The 18777-nt window shown below is 41.1% G+C and overlaps 1 protein-coding gene across 2 annotated transcripts; it reads left to right on the top strand.

The window, feature by feature from the left end:
* The first annotated feature begins 505 nt into the window (after positions 1–505).
* On the top strand, positions 506–17801 carry LOC18422140 (uncharacterized). Of its 2 annotated transcripts, XM_088865803.1 has the most exons (8): positions 506–992; positions 1462–1681; positions 4341–4426; positions 5057–5203; positions 6016–6124; positions 9060–9183; positions 16905–17178; positions 17356–17801. In XM_088865803.1, the coding sequence occupies exons 4-8, from the start codon at positions 5177–5179 to the stop codon at positions 17461–17463; spliced, it is 642 nt and encodes a 213-aa protein (XP_088721929.1). In that variant the 5' UTR covers positions 506–992; positions 1462–1681; positions 4341–4426; positions 5057–5176; the 3' UTR covers positions 17464–17801. The 2 variants fall into 2 exon arrangements, with proteins under 2 accessions (XP_088721929.1, XP_006827038.1); XM_006826975.4 differs by lacking the exon at positions 1462–1681.
* The last annotated feature ends 976 nt before the right edge of the window (positions 17802–18777 follow it).

The following is an 18777-nucleotide window of genomic DNA, read 5'->3' as shown; positions in this document are numbered from 1 at the left end:
ATGTCTATAGATTTGAAACTTTAACATTTAGCATCAAAAGGGTAAATTTTTTTTTAAGTCATCGTAGGATATCCAGTAAGTTGCCACCAAAAACTACATCTTGTATTGGGAATTTGGAATTGTATAGTATGAGGCCATTTACTATTATTACAAGGAGGCAAGGTCATTCCTCGCGTTTAAATATCAAATTTGATGAAGTTTGAGAAATAATTTATTTTAAACTTTTAACTTAATCAATAACACACTTATTACCACTTGATTTAAAATCCCACGGATATGAAGAATTATAACCACCTTGCATTAAAAATAAATAGTGTTTTACTTTTAATTGTTTGATTGGGAGGGGTTGACGATCCCAACGACGTTTCTTCCAATTTATCGCAGTTTACTGTTCATATCACAGGACTTTGTGTTTTTTTGGGGTAAGTTATATTATATCACAGGACTTTTAGACAAGATAGAAGTCCACATATATTTAGGGGGTATTTCTCACTCTTTGTTCCTCGACGGTCATTTCATCAGTTTTACAAAGAAGAGAGAGAGGGGAGACGAGACAGAGAGAAACCCATGGCTAGGTTTGCATAGCCTTTGCTCGGGTTTCTCTGGTCTTTACCAGCCGATAATTCATTAAAATCAACGTAATTTTCCCCTGTTCCTCTTTTAGATTGTTTGCTGCAAAATTTTGCAACAAAAAATGGCCGATGCTTTGATTTCTTATCCTCTCATATCTCCACCTGTCTTTGCTAGGGTTTATTTGGGCCTCTGCAGAAGGTAATTCTATCGAATTACTGTAAAACTTCTCTTTTTTGCCCCTTCTAAAACTTTGATTTTTTGCGATTTCTGCAAAACAATGTCGGATCCTTTGAGTTCTTCTCCTCTCATATCTCCACCTGTTCTCCCTGAATCTGGAATTCAAATGGAGAGGGACTCGATTGACCTCGAAGCTGGACCTGGAGAACAAAATCAATGCAGAATTTGCCTCGAAACTGATGGTACTCGCAATCATATTTTCCCTTTTTATGAGTAGTTATAGTGTTTTTCTTATTGGTTTATCTAATGTTCTTATTTATTGGGAATTTTATGGTTTCCCATTGGAAGTTTGATAGATATTGTGTTGAAATTGTAATTGTTTACTGATTGTTTGACCTAAAACCTAGTTAAGTTTTTTTAACTTCCATTTCATGGGGTAGGTACGAAAATTTGGTTTTAAATTGTACATATGAGAACAGTTAACAGCATAAAAAAAAATGTACATATGAGATGAGCAATTCTGCTTGATTTAGTTTCTCACTGGAAGTGAACGTGGTGGCATAGTCAGAATACCTGTGAAATTATTAAATTACTTGCTTATTATTTATCTGGTTTTATCTGGTTAGAGTTCACCATCCTTCGAAGTTGGTAGCAAACTCACCACACTGGCAAATTTATTGGCATTTGATGTTTGTAAATTAATTAAATCAGGTGCAGGTAATTTATCTGCCACTGCCACGCTCTGAATGACTGCACTTGTTTGTGGCACTTTGATCTGCAAACTCCCAAATGCGAGATTGATCGACTTGAACCTGCAACTTTCTATGTAGACTAATTTTGGATTTGAATCTCGCTAGTGCACATCACTTTACATGTCAAAAAAAAGAAGAAGCTTTCCATGTCGACTAATCATGGACCTCCATACTGCCAGGTTGTGGGCATTATACATGCATTACATTTATTGTTATTTTTTAAATGATCTGATAGGGGCTTCTTCTTTTGATGTTTGCGAAATTATGTTGAACATTTATATAGATGTATATTGCTATGAATCTTATCCTCATAAAGTATCATTGCTTCATAAAATTGCCATAATGACCTATCAATTGACAAAAATCCTCTATTACAACAATCAAACCAACATGAATCAATGAAATCAGTATTCTTTGGACGATAAAACTCTAAATTATAGTGTGGTTGATATTGGATTCAGTAAGATGCTAATGTTGACCAATTGTTGTTGACTTTTAAAAATTATATAGATATAGGTTATAACAAAATTGGACCAACATTCTTCTTTCTGTCATTAACTTTGCAAAATTTTTATCTAGCTATTTGGCGAACATCTTTGATTTCTTCCAAAGATCGTTATTTTCTGCAGCATTTACATGTAGGTGAGGTTGTGATGTTACACCCATACAATGAAGAATTGTCTGAGAGTTAGTGGAAGCATTGCGAGCTAATATAGATAAGCAAACTTTCTCAAAATGCAAAAAATTTATTTATTTATTTATTTTATTTTTTTGAAATTTTATATTAGTAGAATCTATTTTTCCTTTCAGAGCTAAAATGTCATCAGGAATAGTTTTATTGGCCACGTTGATGAATTGATAAGCATTTACTTATTTGAGCATTCCTTGAGGACAACGGATCTTCTGATGCAAATAAAAAAATAAATTGTTCTAAATGTTTTAATGTTTATATTTTCTAGGACTTAGAAAATATGTTATTTGGATTTTTATTTTTCTTTAGGGTTATTCTCATATTTTTTAGTTGTACAGATTTAAGGGGTAGAATTAGAAGTTTAGTTTAGTTAGTTTTTTTTATAGATGGATATGGATAGGGATTAGTCTGGTTGGGTTGGTTAGGATATATTATACTTGTTTTTAAGAGATAAGGGTTATTGGAGAATAGAGAAAGAGTTTAATATTGTGAAAAGATATTGGGGTGGACTCCCTTGCAAACCCAGAGAGGGTATAATCACTCAATTTTTTATTTTTTTATTTTATTATTAATTTTCCTCAGCATCAAATTGGTATAGAAAGAGTTTATTTTTCTATTTTCATTTTATTTTTATTTATTATGCCTTTTAGTTTGTATTTAAAGGGAAGAGGTCCCTTTTTTGTAAAGAGAGTGATTGAAGAATAAAGAAAGAGTTTGATCTTGTGAAAAGATTTTGGAGTGGACTCCTTTGCAAACCCAGAGAGGGTATAATCTCTCAACTTTTATTTGTATTTTTTATTTGTGTTTATTATTATTTTTCCTTGCATTAGTTGGTACTAGAACCTTGAAATCAAAGATCCATACACATGAAGTGTTTGGATCGATTTGATCAAATACTTGAGCAATTGGATCACCAATTTCAGAGACATATGGAAGACCTTCGCAAGGTGATACGACAATATCTACAAGATCGACTTGGTAGATTACAACAAGAGTAAAATGAACATGAAGGGGTAGATCTCAATGGAAAAGAAGACGTCAATTACCCAAAATCACAAGAAGTTTTGAAAATCAATGATAAAGAAGGAGACATGTGGGATGTAATGTCTGAAATCCAACCCTGTGAGCCTGAAGGATAAATCAAGATTCAGTTTGGTATTCCAGGGTTTTGTATCTCAGAGTTTCACTACAGATTGTGTTAGATCAATTGTTTATTTGGATAAGAAAAAATACCCAAAAGAAAGTTGGGACTGCATGATTAACTTTTTAGAAGACCTCTAAAATATTTGAGTTCAATGAGCTCGAGGTTGAGCTTCTTGCAATCTTGAGAGAATCATGCAAATAAAAAATAAATTTTTAATACTTTTATATTCATATTTTCTAGGACTTAGAAAATATGTTATTTGAATTTTTAGTTTTCTTTAGTGTTATTCTTGTCTTTTTTAGCTGTAGAGATTCAAGGGGTAGAATTGGAAGTTTATTTTTTATTTTTATTTTTAAAAAGATGGATATAGGTAGGGATTAGCATGTTTGGTTGGTTAAGATATGTTAAACTTGTTTTTAAGAGATAAGCGAGCGATGGAGTTTAATTTTTTATTTTTATTTATTATTCTTTTTAGTTTGTATTTAAAGGGAAGAAGTCCATTTTTTGTAAAGATAGTGATCGGAGAATAAAGAAAGAGTTTGATCTTGTGGAAAAATCTTGGGGTGGGCTCCCTTACAGACCTAGAGAGTGGGTCTAATCTCTGAACTTTTTATTTGTATTATTTATTATTTATTATTTGTTATTGTTATTGTTATTTTTCCCTACATCACTTATTTTGCTACTTCTCCAATGGATGCTAGTCTCTTTGCTTAGAAGCATACCTTGATTTGGCTAGTGAGTGAGGACTTATTACCATGTTGGTCTATTGTTGTAACTGTTGGGCGATGATGTTTTCAAGGCTTGTGGAGCGCTTTTCTCCATGATCTAGTCATTTTTTCCTGTTTTAGGGAAGGTGGATGCATTTTAACTTTACGTGTTCTTTGACTTTATCCTATATGATGGAATGGAAGGATGTGCACATCATAATGAAAAAAGAGCCTGTTTATGCATATTTCATTGCTCCTTTGAAGATGTTTAAAACATATGGCAATTTTTTCTCCAGGAAGAGATTTCATCGCCCCATGTAAGTGCAAAGGAACTTCGAAGTATGTCCATCGTGAGTGCTTGGATCATTGGCGAGCCATAAAGGTATGTGCAAGCGCATACATATCACATGTATTTCCATATATTGTACAATAATTTCATTTGCTTACTTTTTTATTTTAGTATGATAAATATCAAGGCTTAATTCTTTCTCAGGGGATATGCTTTCATAATGGAGGTGTATTTTAGCTTAGGTTGTTATGTAGGGCTCTAATTAGTTAAGTTTTACTTAAAATTACTTAAAATTTCTTCCTTGTTGAATCTTCCATTAACAGGGTATAGTTTTGAACTCAAAATCATGTGTTGCTTCATGTTTGTCATTCTTGGGTTCTTCACACACCTCAAATATGGTTTATGAGGTGGGGTAGCACCAATAGGTGTTCCTTTGGAGGAGCACATCATCATTTCTACACTCACCTATACACCTAATTGTTTGTGCATGTGCATGTGTGTGCAAGTGTGTGTAAAATATGGATTCAAGTTGTGTTGAGTCTAATTCATTAATGTGTGTGCGGGCTTGGGCACACTTGTTGACAGTTCTTGCTTTATTGCGTCCCCTTCTCTTTTCTTCTTATGTTTAATTTTTAGCTTTTTCTCATGATTTCTTTTAATCGAATGTGCCGGAGATGTGATTTTAATAACCTGAGTTGATCTTTATGGTCTTATTTCCTGCAGGAAGGCTTTGCTTTTGCGCATTGTACAACTTGCAAGTCTCCTTACCACTTGAGAGTGCATGTTCCTGCTGATAGAAAGTGGCGAACATTGAAGTTTCGCTTTTTTGTTACTCGTGATATAATGTTTATTTTTGCTGCTGTCCAACTTGTAAGTTATTGATTCTTTGCTTTAAATGGTTTTTTAAAATTCAGTTACATTTTGAAACCTAGGGATGAATTGCACAGTCAGCACTCTCTTGCTTCAATAAATTTTTTTTTGGAAGTTGGGTTGGTGAACCTCTCATTGGCAGAAAGATGCTTAATAGCTTCAAAACCTACGAAGATAGGAATGTTGCAACAGAATGCTGTAGGGCCCCTTCCAACCTTTTGTTGATTTTAATGTATCCTGAGGAGATAACACCCTATAAATCAAGGTTTGAGTTAGACCACTTTGACGATATTTTGAGCTTTTTGATTTAAATCAATGCTCTCAAAAACCATTATTCATGAGAAAGTGTTTGGGGACTTCAGGGCATTTGCTTTTAGGTATGCTTTATACTGTGAGTCACTAATTCACAATGCTATAAATCAGATATGATATTAATCAGATATAATTTGTTTATTGGTTAAGGTACCTTTCATCTCATGTATACCATTCCATTCAAGCATAACTTATATGTGATTACACGCATTGTCATTGTCCCTTGGGCTTTGGTAGTGGCATGCATCTGGTTTGCTTGAAAGAAATCAATGGTTCAAACTCGGAGTAATACAATGATTTCTTTGTTGAAGGAGTGATATTTTCTTGGGCTCAATTATCCAAGTTTGCTAGAGAGTCTGGATACTATACGAATCTTGCTCTTTTCTATTTTTTGCTCCTTTTTGATGTTTGTTTGCTGTCAACACAAGGTAGTTGCCTCAAGTTTTTAAATTTAATTGGGTTCTATCTGAAGCAATTCATTCTTGTATTGTTACTTGCAGGTAATTGCTTCATTGGCTTACTTGGTGTATTTAATTGACAATTATCAGAACTATTGGCTACGGTTGGCCTGGGGTTTTGATAGTAAAGTTAGTTTTTACTATATATGCGGTAATTTTTGGAAACCCAATCTAAATTATACTCTCTTAATATTTGATTGTACATCAGGCCACCCTTTTGTTGGCATAGTTTGTGCTTCTAGTATGCAAATGCATGATGCATTTTTCATAAAGGGAGGATATTTTCAGCACTATTGAAGCTGAAGTGATTTAAGTTTCCATTTGCTAGTTTGTGGCTGTTACTGAACTTCTATATGCATGCTTACCTCATTAACATTTGTCTTTTGTTCAGTACATCTTCCTAACCAAGTATTTCATCTTTCTGGTGCCCTATAGTAAAAAAGTGATTTAAGTTCCTAATTGCTTGTTTGTGGCAGTTACTGAACTTCCATCCATATGCATGCTTATTTTAGTTATCAGTTATTAGGACCTCATTAATGTTTGTCTTTTGTTCAGTACATCTTCGTATCACCATATTTCATTTTTCTGGTTCCCTATAGTGGAAACAAATGTTTTGCTTGTGACTATTATTTAGTATTTTAAGATCTGTAATATTTGGTGCGATGTTTCCTTCCATTCTAAGCTCAGGATATGAGTCAACCCACTGTTTTTTTTCTCTATAAATTCTTTTTGTGAGTCATGATTTGTTTTTTGATTGTTAGTCATTATTCCCATAGCCAGTTGATTGAATTTAATCAAAATATTATATGACAGGCACGCACATTCATGCACATGCACACAAAAACTCACACACAGGAAGTGAAGGTCAAAGTTGAGGATGCCATGAAAAATACTAAAACTACCGTAAGGGCCCGTTTGGCAACCTGGATTGGGCTCTTTGGAAGAAGGTTACCCAACATTTCGGGCCTTTTCCACCGTTTGGGTAGCACATATGGCGTGGATTACATAGTCCCACGAATTACCCTATCCATTTTTTCCCCTAAAAAAGGTGGATTTGCTAATTCCACCTAAAAAGGTGGAATAGCCCAATCCTTTTTTTTTTTGGCATAAGCTAATCCCTGAGGACTCGAAATTTTACACTCCAATGTAATTTTCTCAAGACGTTTTTGAGGTCCGCCCAAAACAAAAGCCATACCCTGTGACGAAGCCCTCACAGAGACCAGAGACGAAGCCTAGAGAAAGCCCATTCTCTGCGATGAAGCCTTCACAGAGAATCCCTTGAGAAGCCCTAAATCACCAGAGAAGCCCTAATCACAGAGAATCCAGGAAGCCCTAAAATCTCTCTCTGTGACGAAGCCCTAAAAAAGACGAAAGCTTGCTCCTCTATGCAAGTCTCTCTCTTTGCGACGAAGCTCTTTTTTGTGAAGGCCTAAATTACAGACCGCTGAGAAAGCTTGCTTCTCTCTGCAACTGTTACTTTTGCTTTTCCTTTGAACACAGGCAATTTAGGGAAGAACCATTGAGGACTGGCAGTGAAACATGAAATAAAGTGTAGTACAAAGTAATCTGATGATGAATCTAAAGAAAATCCATGGTAAAAAAAAGTAGAAACAGGCTTCAACACATTTTATGTAGGCAAGCAAAACTTTGAGATGAGGAGTTATGTACTTTCAAACGGACCCAACATACCTAAGAAGGCCATAATATGTCTACTGGAAGCTGGACATCTGTATAGCTTTTGAGTTAGTTGGTTTTTACAAAGCTGCGAACTTATTATCCACTAAATTATTTGTTCAGTTGCTTGAACCTAGTTCATTTGCTTGAGCTTCTGCATACCTTTTATACAAGAAAATTGGTTATAGATACATACTCTTATATGTGTGTCCCTTATGTTCCTATTACATCACAGGAAGTGTCGTCTTGGCATACTCTTGCTTTGGCATTTGAAGGCCTTGGTGTGCTTTATGATGATATGGGGACAAGTCCTTTGTATGTCTTTAGTGATTTGGTTAGTGATGTGCCTATAAATGGAGATGATGATGTCTTTAGGGTTGTATTATACATTTGCTATGTCAAATAATTTATAAAAAATGTATTCTAGTAGGGTAAAAATAATATCGAAGTTTGTAATGAATGTGAGAATTTAATTAGTATAAAATTAAATGTAGGGTAAAAAACTAAAACTGCAACTGAATTTCCATGGATTCACATCTTCTAGGCAATCCAAACAGTGGACAGGCATTTTCCATGTTTCCTATTAGGTGCTATCCAAACAGCAGACACCCCTATTCGAGGGACAAGCCAATTCCAGGAGAAGCCAATTCCAGGAAAAGCCTATCCCCAGGACAGGCTTCTCTAGGCACCCAAATGGGCCCTAGGTGTTATGGCCCATAGTAGATAGTGAAGTCTATGGATGATTTTATGATCCGCTCCTAGTCACTGTAATGGATCTTCCTAATTCCTGTGATGGAAACCATTGAGCATGAGTGCATGATCATTGAAATTTTAGGCAAAAAATCTTAAGTTTTACACAAGTCCTTGCCTGTTTATTCCCTTAATAACGACCACTTTTCTCAAGTAATTGCAGGTGTATATTTATTGTACTACTGCCTCCTATCTACCTCCCTTGGCACCCATTTCAGCCAAAGGAACACAACTGCTATACTAAATATTTTTGATATTCTGCCATGAAAACAAATCAGATCCACCTACTTCCTCAAAAAAAAAAAACAAATCAGATCCATCTAGTCATACTGAGGCACATTGTTCCATTCAATATTTGGTTTATTTAAATTATGGTTTTGTATGCCATTCTGGCATTTAGGTTTCAAACAGTCAGCTAGCAACTCCTCAAGACTCCCTGACCTTCTGTTGTTGACTTTTGTCTGGCTTTGGCTTGGGTTCCGAGGGCCTTCTTGATGAGCTGACATGTGCTACAAATAGGATTGCATCTTGCATATGACAGTGATGCTCGAGTTCCTAACTTTGACTGCTTTTGAGGCATTTTATTCTTTAGCCTCGTTGTTTCTCTCCTGTCTTTGGTGGTTCTGATATAATGTTTTATGTTGATTCTTGCATTGATGCAGGGGCTTTATTGTTTTTCTTTTTTCTCGGGTTATCTGGATGCTTTATAACTTGTTATGATAGACGAGTGCGGAATGACCTCGCCCAACCATGTCGAGAACTGTGCCTTTGTTGCTGCCATCCTGGGTAAGGTTTTCTCCGTTTACTTATTTGAACTGATTAACAGTTTCTTTTGTTCCTTGGCCGTCTGTTGTTTGGTGCTTGGTTTCAAATGGTCATGCAATAAGAGTTTCACTGCATGCCTTGTATAACTTACTAACATGCCACAAAATATATTTTTCGAAAATAAGGGACTGTATACTACAGGACGATTTACCTATATTACGAGGAGATCACAATTAACCCTTTCTGTAAGGTGTGAAATTCAACAGCAAGGGGTATGTCATGGGTCTCGAAAAGCTTTCTTTTGGACTTTGCGCCCATTAATGGTAGTCTCCATGCCATCCGATTTGACATCCAACAGCTAGTGGTAGTTATAACCTCTTTGCACCAAAAGTAAATGGTCATATTCTATACTTGTATGTAATAATAATGGATGGCATTTTTTAACCCTTATTGTGTTATGACGAGGATTTGGCGACCATGCCTTAGATTGTCAACTGCTCGCTCCATTAAATGCTTAGTCTTTTTTTTTTTTTTTGAATACGTTAACTCTATGAAGATAAGTACGAAGGGAGAAACATAAGGAAGGGGTTGGCCACCCTCAAATGGGTTCCAGTCAAAAATATAGGCTACCCACAGGCAGGTGCCTTATTCAAAATTAACAACAAAAAATAGTAAGAACCAAAGCTGAATGGGGGAACGTGTGCTCAAACGGTTCCTTGCGTGGTAAGCAAATTGCTTGGGAAAGTGAGGCGGCTGCCTTAGCGAGGGTGTCGGTTCGCCATTAGCTTCTCTCCAATTGTGTCTCCAAGAGAAATGGGAGATCCCATTGAGCTGTAATTTCTTCAAAATTATTATTGAGTCTCCAAGGCCAGGAGGCTGAGCCTGGGGCCTAGGAGAAACACAGAGTCGCCTTTGATACTGAGGGATTGGCGCTAAGAAGGATCATACTTCTTGAGTCCTTCCTGAAGGGCTATTACTTATGCGGTGATGGAATATGAATGCCCATGCCCAATCGAGAGAGAGAAGGAGAATAGAGTAGTGTTGTCTTTGTTGCGAAATAGCCCTCCTATACCTGCTGGGTCAGGGTTGCTGAAAGTGCACCCATCGAAATTTAATTTGATTTGGCCTTCATCAGGTGGTCTTCAAACAATGAACGAGGTATTCTGTGGGGTCTAAAGGTCAAAATGGTAGCCCAACCCAGCTATGGAGAAAGTCAGAGTGGGAAAGGTTTTTGAAAAGGTTGCTGTGGGTGGCCCAGAAGATGATTGAGAATTTAATCATTGTGTGTCAATACTTCTATGGTAGACCGTTGGATGCGGAAAATTCTGGCGCTGATTTCATTCCAAATGACCCAAAAGGTGGCAGCCACTGAGGCCCTCCACAGCAGTCTACCAGCCTTCGGCCAAGGAGGGGAGAAGGCTATGCGAAAGAGTTGCGGAACATTGGGTGGGGTTACCCACTGCCAATGGAAGAGTTGAAGGAGGTCAGCCCAAAGGGAAGAGGCAACTTGCAATGGATATAGAGGTGGGTGTTGCTTTCCTCTTCTTTGAGACACATGATGCACCTGTTGGGGATTTGGATCCCCCTCCTTTGCAGTAGATCCATTGTGAGGGCTCTCTTGGAAGCAACAATTCAGCTGAAAAACTGGATTTTTGGTGGAACCAGGGAAGCCCAACTTCGGTCACAATGGGAATGGCTGGGGGGTTGAGGGTTTGGGGGTGGGCTAAGGATGAGTATAAGGAAGCCACCAAGAAGCTTACCCTTGGGACTTGGGTTTGCAGACATTAGGCCATGAAGTAAGATGGATTTTCTTACCCCCATTGCTCAACCATAGGAAGTTACTCACGAGTTGGGCCACCGAGGACGGCATATGGAATAGACATCTGAAAAATAGGGATGCTAGAGAGGGTGGTTTTGATGAGGGTAAGATGACCTGCCGATGATAGGAATCTACCTTTCCAACCCACCAACCTTTAGTCGAATTTATCTATAATGTGGCTCCAAAGGTTGAGTCTAGGTTTGCCAAGGCATAATGGTAGGCCCAAATAGAGGAAGGCAACCCATCGGAAGAGCAACCCCATTGAGAGGCTAGAGTTCTAACTAGAGAAGGGTCCATAGCCACACCGAGCAGCTTTGATTGGGCCATATTCACCCTTAGGCCCATGCCCATCTCGAACATTTTGAGGACGAGGTGGAGGGACTCTAGCTGTTCGGTGGAGGTTTCGCAAAATAGCAGGGTGTCATCGGTATATTGTAGGTGGGAAATCTGTGGACCTGAAGGGCTGATTTTGAGACCTTTGAGCAAGCTGGCTTGGTACATTCTCGAGATCAATTTGCTGAAGATTTCAGCATCAATTGCGAACAAGAATGGGGAGAGGGGGCTCCTTGGCGGAGCCCCCTAGAGGAGGGGAAGAAGCCTTTTGGAGAATTGTTGATCAGAATGGAGAAAGGGCCTCTAATCCAGGTCCTCCACCGGGCCCCAAATCCCATACGAAGAAGGGTTTCGTTTAGGATGGACCAGTCTACGTGGTCGTAGGTTTCTCTCAGTCGAGTTTGATGATTAGACCAGGGGATTTGGCGAGATGCCTAGAATGGATGGCCTCATTTGCTACAAAGGTGCCATCGAGGATTTGTCTATCTTTAATGAAAACTCCCTGGGTGAGAGATCACCCAGCCAAGAACCTCTTGCAGCCTTGAAGCGATGACTTTGGAGAGTATTTGTATGAGCTGTTGATGAGACTAATCAGCTTGAAGTCTTTGAGTTCTTTGGCCTCTTTTATCTTTATTGATATAGTGCGATGAAAGTAGAATTCGTTGCTCGATGGATGATCCCTCTGGCATGGAATTCTTGGAAGAAGACGAAGCAATCCCCCCTAAAAGAGTCCCAAAAGGTTTTAAATAGGACTACTGTGAATCCGTCAGTTCCTGGGGCTCTATCTTGGCCAAGGTCAAAGATGGCCTTAAGGATCTCGGCCTCCTCGAAGAAGCGTTCTAGCCAAGCTGCCAAGTTTGGGGGAATGGTTTGAACGATCAGGTCTGCCATGGTGGGTCTTGAGCTCCCCCGGGAAGCCTCAAAAAGGTTATGAAAGTAGTCTATAATGGCATTCTCAACCTGAGGTGCCTGGTCGAGCACTACTTCCCCAACTTTAATCTGGGTGATGATGTTGTCCCTCATCTAGTTGGCTATTTTGTGGAAAAATTCAGTGCTGAGATCACCGTGTTTAAGCCATTTAACTCTGGAACACTGTGACCAATATATCTCCTCCTTCCTAAGAAAGTGTTGGAACTCAAACTTTGCCAAGGGATCGAGCCATTCTCTCATCAGCCGAGAGAGAGGGCGATGCTCCTCAGTGGAATCCCACTATTGAATATCGTGGAGGAGGGATGCTTTTGGGGTGCGAAAATTGCCCGAAAGTTGAGCACTCCAGGCTTTAAGGGAACCCTTGAGCTGCTGAAGCTTTCTTTGGAGGTGGTACCCTGCCCAACTATGGATTTGGTTTGAGAAAGAGGTCCACCAGAAGTGAATGAGGTAGGGAAGATTATGTTCCTCTAGTTAAGCCAACTCAAACCTGAAAGGTTTGGAGGTGCGAGGGGCAGGGAAGGTGTCGAGGAAGATTGAGCAGTGGTTGGATATGGGTTTGGGGAGGGCGAGTCAATGGGTCCTTAGGAAGGCATCATCCCAATCCAAGGAAATGAGGTACCTATCAAACTTAGAGTGGGTGGGGTTGGCAGAATGGTCCGACCAAGTAAAAGAGGCCCCTTGTAGTGGAACGTTGAGTAATTCTAACCGCAACATGAGGTAAAAAAAGTCCGCCATTGATTGGGATATGAAGGAATTGGAGTTTCGCTCGAATGACCATTGGGTGATGTTGAAATCCCCACCAAACCAACAATGGGGGGAAGCTAGAGCATCCCTATTCGATTCCTCCTAGAAACGGGGTCTGAGAGAGGAAGCATTGAGACCATATACAGCTGTAAATTTCCAAGGGAAGGCGTTGGCCACTCTCTCAAGGGAGATGGAGGCTGAGAAGGCACCTACGGTTGAAGAAGTGATATTGTGGAGGGTTGGATCCTAGATTACCTAGATACCTCCAAAGGCCCGTTGGGCATCCAATGGCAAGGTCTTGACCCTCAGACTCGACAAATAGGAGGGAGACATGTGGCGAGGAATTTAGTTTCTATTAGAGCCAGGATGGCAAGAGAGTCTAAGGAAACATTGTTGAGGACATTTATACGTTTCTGGGGTTTGCCCAAACCCCTAATGTTTCATGTCAAAATCTTCATGATGGATGGCGGGGGGAGGGTGCATGCCTGGAGGACCGCTAGGTGTGGGTGTGGGTGTGGGTGTGTGTGTGTGTGTGTGTGTGTGGGGGGGGGGGGGGGGTGGGGGGGAGAGTTGAGGAGGTCTTTTGATATAGGTCTGAAGCAGAGCCATAGTTAATTCAATCCAAATGCTAGGTTGGCTTGCGCTTTTTTGCCTTTAGAAAGAATCTTGGGTTGACGGTTGGGATCTGGAAGATGAAAGCTTTGAGGACCTCTTGAGGGCTACTGTAGCGGGGGCCCATAACCTTCATAACTTTGTTGACATCCCCTTGGGCATTATCCAGTGCCTTGATGAAACTAGATCACACAGAAGTGGGATAGGTCTTAGATGTATAACCGTCTGCAGATGGGCTGGGGCATGGGGATTGGGGTGCACTGACTGTGGCACGGGGGTCATCTTGGGGGGAGGAAAGCCCTAGGGTCGGGGGAGTGGGAGAGGGAGACTGGGGTGGGACTGAAAGAGGGGTGCAGAGCAAGGGTTTGAAGAGGGTGTACTTAGCCGTTTGGGTAGGGTGAGGTTGAAATGGATAGTAAAGCCTGGTATAGAGGGGGGGGGGGGGGGGGGTGGTTTGGGGTGGGGTTGTTAAAGTGGATAGAGGGATAAACTTGGGGAAGGAAGGAGGGGGAAGGCCATTGAAGGAGATGGGGCCAAGAAAAGGAGAGGTGCGGCATAAAAGAAGTTCGTGATGGAGAGGGGGGGTGGGTAAGGATTCGTCGCGATGGTGGGAGGGTTGGGGAGTAGAAGGGGGGACCGGGGCTCCAAGTTCAGGCGTGGAGATGGGGAAATGGGGGGGGCGGGGGGAGGAAGAGTTGAGGTCAATGACAGGTGGAAGGGGTATCACCTTGGGCTGGTTGTCAAGCAAAGTAGGTGTAACCTGGGGAGCCTCGACATACGGAGGAGATTTGTCAATCCATAAGCCCACTGCCACAAGAGGCTCAGAGGCGAGCAACGTTGGAAGGGAGGCGACTTCCAGCAGTGTGATAGCAGACGAGAGGGGGGGGGGGGGGGGGAGGAGCAGGGCGAGGCCAAGGCAGTCTGCTTGCTGATGTAGCCGTTGGTGGATGGGGAGGCAAGAAGGGGGGGTGGAAGTGGCAACTGAGGGGAAGGAGATGGAGCAGGGGAGAGTGTGTGTTGGAGGGGTAGCATTGTCTCTGGCTGGGGTTTACAGTTGGAGGAAGAGAGGGGAAGGATAGGGGAGGAGAGAGAGGAGGGACCAATGGAACAAGGAGCGAAGTCCTGGGGTTTAGGATGGATGATCGAGATTAGAGAGGGAGGGTTGGCGGCCGAGGCAAATGGGCTCCGAGGACCCGCAAGTGGTAGAGTTGATGGGCACGTGGAGGGACCAGGATTGGAAGGGTGGGAGGAGAGAGGAGCACCGTAGGATGAGGAGATGGAATGGGGAGGGATGAACAGAGAGGATGACGACAGGCTAGTGCCAGGGTGTGAAAGGAAGGCACGTGAGACGGCGACTTTGATTGGGCCACCAGGATGAGGGGAGAGGATGGTGGACACCTGGGTAGAGGGGCTTGAGGAAGGGACGATCGAACAGGCTGGCAGCAGAGCATCGTGGGCAGGAGGCAGAGAAGGCGTGTTGACCAAGGCTTCCGCGTACATGGCAGCAGGAGCAGGGAATGGTGGTGAGCCACATCCACGGGCAGCTTAGGTGGCACGATGTGGGCATTCTGATGATCTACGGTTGTGAGGGACTCTTTTCTTGCACCTATGGGGTACCGTAGTCCACCCTTCTGGATCAGCCAACTTACTATGGTCGGGTTTGGGGCTCTTGTGTGGTCCAGGATGGTGGTCCTGGAAATGGCGAATTGCAGAGGATGAGGCTGGGTACCAGGTTAGGGATATGCGAAAGAAGAGGCCTTCAATAATGAGCCAAAGGAAAGAGGGAATAAGGTTGGGGTCCACAGCATCAATGAGTATCTGGATGGATCCGAGGAGCAAGAATTCCAGGGATTTCCAGTGGGTAGAAATGAAGTTCCCACAAGCATCAATAATCTTGAAAGTCGATTGATGCCAGGCTTGTAAAGGGATGTGAGTGACCCGAAGCTAGATCCTTTGGGGACGAGTAGCTCCAAGCTCAGTGGTCCACCGGGAGAGCGAAAGAAAAACTCCTTTGAAAGAAGGGTTTTTCCATTGTAGGTTCTGTCTGAGCTAGCCCTGGAGGGGAAGGAGAATAGAAGATCACTGCTTGAGAGAGGGCAGCAGCCAAGGTTCACAGTTTCTGAGCCCACATTTCTGTACGTCTGAAGTCATCTCTGCGGGGGAGGGGGGGGGGGGGGGGGGTGATTTTCCCAGTCAAGCAAGATTGAAGGGACTGGGTTTGAGCTGAGATGTTTGGTCAGCTGATGCGGAGGAGGTTAGGGGTGGTAGGACAGCCAGATGTAGGATTTGGGGGGGAAGGGGGGGAGGGGAGGGGGGGGGGGGGGGGGGGGGCGTGGGGGTTAGTCAAGCATCTAATGGAATCAGAGATAGGGACAGAGGGGGGTGGTAGCAGGTTGAGACGGCAGCAGGGTAGGAGGAGGGATGGAAACGGAGACTTGCCGGTGGTTAATGGGAGGAGAAAGGGGAGGGGCTCTGGAGTGGATGAGATGAAAGTAATTGTGGTACAGTGGAGGGAGTCCCAGACAGGGAGTGGATGAGATGAAAATAAGCCCTGACCGGCATCAAAACATCTCTCTAAAGGAACTTTGCTCAAAGGATTATGAAAAGTTTGGATGTAATTGATCTTTCCATTTAGAGAGTTCTCAAAACACAGTGAAAACCTCCACAAGCGCTGAGTCAAAACTGGATATTCAGGGAGGTAAAGTAAATGAACCAGTAGTTGAGAACCAGAACAAGGGGCAGCTTATTCCGGAAGAGGAGAGGGAGAAGCGGAGTGTTCGGAATATAACTTGTCCTAGCGTTTCATGCTTATTTTTTAATGATCCTTGTTCTAAGCTATTGAAAAAATGATTCCTGATTCTCTTCTTTTCTTTGAACTCTCTCAGATGCTCTTTTATGCAATCATGAATCTCCACTTCTGAACTATTATTTCAGTTGGAATTATCTACTTTCTATAGCTCCCCTTATATGTACACGCATCTACTGTTAGTTTTACCCCACTTCTATGCGGAGTGCAGTTCATGCTTTTTTTTGTTAGGGTGACCATACCATAGTGTAATGGACCATGGTATATATATGGTACTCTCAGTTTGCATGAACTCCCCAATTGACGGATGGCTGGAGATTGATTGAAAGTGTGCCCACGGAGACATCTACTCGAGAATGATAGTAAATTGCCAAGTGTTCTACAACAAAAGAGATGTTTGATATTGCTTGGAGCATCGTATACCACAGTTGACTGTTTCTCTTATGTTATCTTAACTGCCGCTGAATATATAATGAAAACATAGTATCTTTTGTGCAGAGTTTGCGCTGACTGCCACTTACCAGGCACCATATGCATGTGGACGGATTGTGCCACTTGCTTTGAGAGCTGTGCAAGCACTGTAGGGGAATGTGGAACCTGCTTAGGGGGTGCTGGTGAAGCTGGGCTTCCTATACTACTAATTGTTGGGATCATCATCTTAGGGCTCTTCACTGTGGTAGGGATATTTTACAGCGTGCTCGTGGCTACCATGGTGGGGCAGAGGATTTGGCAGCGCCATTACCATATTCTTGCCAAAAGGATGCTTACAAAAGTGAGTCAGAGGCCTTTTTGTATTCGCCTTTTGTTCTCTCTCTCTCTCATAACAATATTCCATATAGGACTTTGTCATGCAACAAAGTTTGTGCAAAATGGAAATGTTTCGAAAAATTGCTTTGATTCATTTGTAGACCAAGTAAGATTGACTTTCGAGTTTGGGCGGCTTTTGCAGGAATATGTGGTGGAGGATGTGGATGGTGAGGCGATGGAACCTAATTGGAGCCCTCCGCAGCTCCCTCCAGAACACATTCAGCAGTTGAAGTCTCTTGGGTTGCTGTAATTTATCTCTGGTTTTCTCAGTGCTTAAGAATTGGCCTATTCGTCGTACAGAGAAAAGCTTGAGGATTGGGTTCTAAAAAAGCTGAAAGAACTAGGATGAACTAGAGTCCTCTTTTAATAGCATTGAAACTCGTCGCAGTTGTGGCACTGAGATGAATTATTTCTTTTTTTTGAAATATTGTATGTATTTGCAGCTTTGTTTCTAGCAGCTCCTAAATGAAGAGGACTTTGCTGATCTATGTATCTTAAGTGATAAGAAATGGCTTCAACCATTGTAAATTTTAGATGAAGCTCCACAGAATGATGGCTTTTCGTAAAAAAAATAGGGGTTCTGAGAAATCCGATGTGCCGAATTGTGTTTCATCTATGATTCATTGTTGCTCTCTCTATATCTCTCTCTATCCACGTTACCTTGTTACAATTATCGAGGGCGTAGCTAGGGAAAGGGCAGACTAAACTTCCATGAAGCAAGCCTCAAGCTCTCATCAATTACAGCAAAAAGAACGCCTCATGTTCTCACTCCTCACAACCAAGTTCTACAGCCTCCCTTTACATGAAGTAGCAAATAACTGTGGGTACACAAAGTATTGGATCACCATAAACATCGTTCAGCAACTTAGCGTGCAATTATGGGGCTGGGAGTGGTTAGAACCAGAAACCCAACTTTTTATATAAATTAATATATGAATATTATGGAGATACGCAAAACAATTTATAATTTAACATTAATTCAATTGATGGAGTTACAAAGTCTAAATAACAATGTTAATAGTAAAGAGAGTAGCTAGGGGGGCTAAGGTACTGTTGTGTCTTGCTATTAAGGTTCACTCAATGAAAATTTTGAGAAAGGCGAAGAGTTTAAACTTTAACTTTCAAACTTAAAAACTCTTATGCTTATTATTCTTATTGTTGAAAATATAAGTACACATATGTTTACACACTCCAGTTTCAAGTTTTACAATACGTATTATTCTAATATAAGAGTATGGGCATACAATTATAGAATTATAGAGAGAGAGGAGAGGTTTCAAGTAGAGATCAAAAAAGATTTTTATGTTACTGCAACCTTTCATAATATTGACATCTTGAAGACATCTTAGAGATCGGGAGCATCACATAGTCTTAGTTCATTTACCATCCCTCTGTCAGCATGCATATTTTTGGTTATATCTTGCACTTAAGAAAAATATAAAAAAACATATCATGCAAAAAATTGAGAAAAAAAAAAATCGAGCAAAAGAAATGTCATTAAAGATATTGAGCGAAAAAAAATTGAAGGAAAAGATCAAGCAATATTATCGTGCATTGTAACATT

Source organism: Amborella trichopoda, chromosome 4, assembly GCF_054954075.1.
Source record: "Amborella trichopoda isolate Santa Cruz 75 chromosome 4, AtrichopodaSantaCruz75HAP2 v2.0, whole genome shotgun sequence".
Classification (NCBI taxonomy): domain Eukaryota; kingdom Viridiplantae; phylum Streptophyta; class Magnoliopsida; order Amborellales; family Amborellaceae; genus Amborella; species Amborella trichopoda.
The sequence above is the reverse complement of the archived record's forward strand: the minus strand, read 5'-3'. Positions and strand labels throughout refer to the sequence as shown.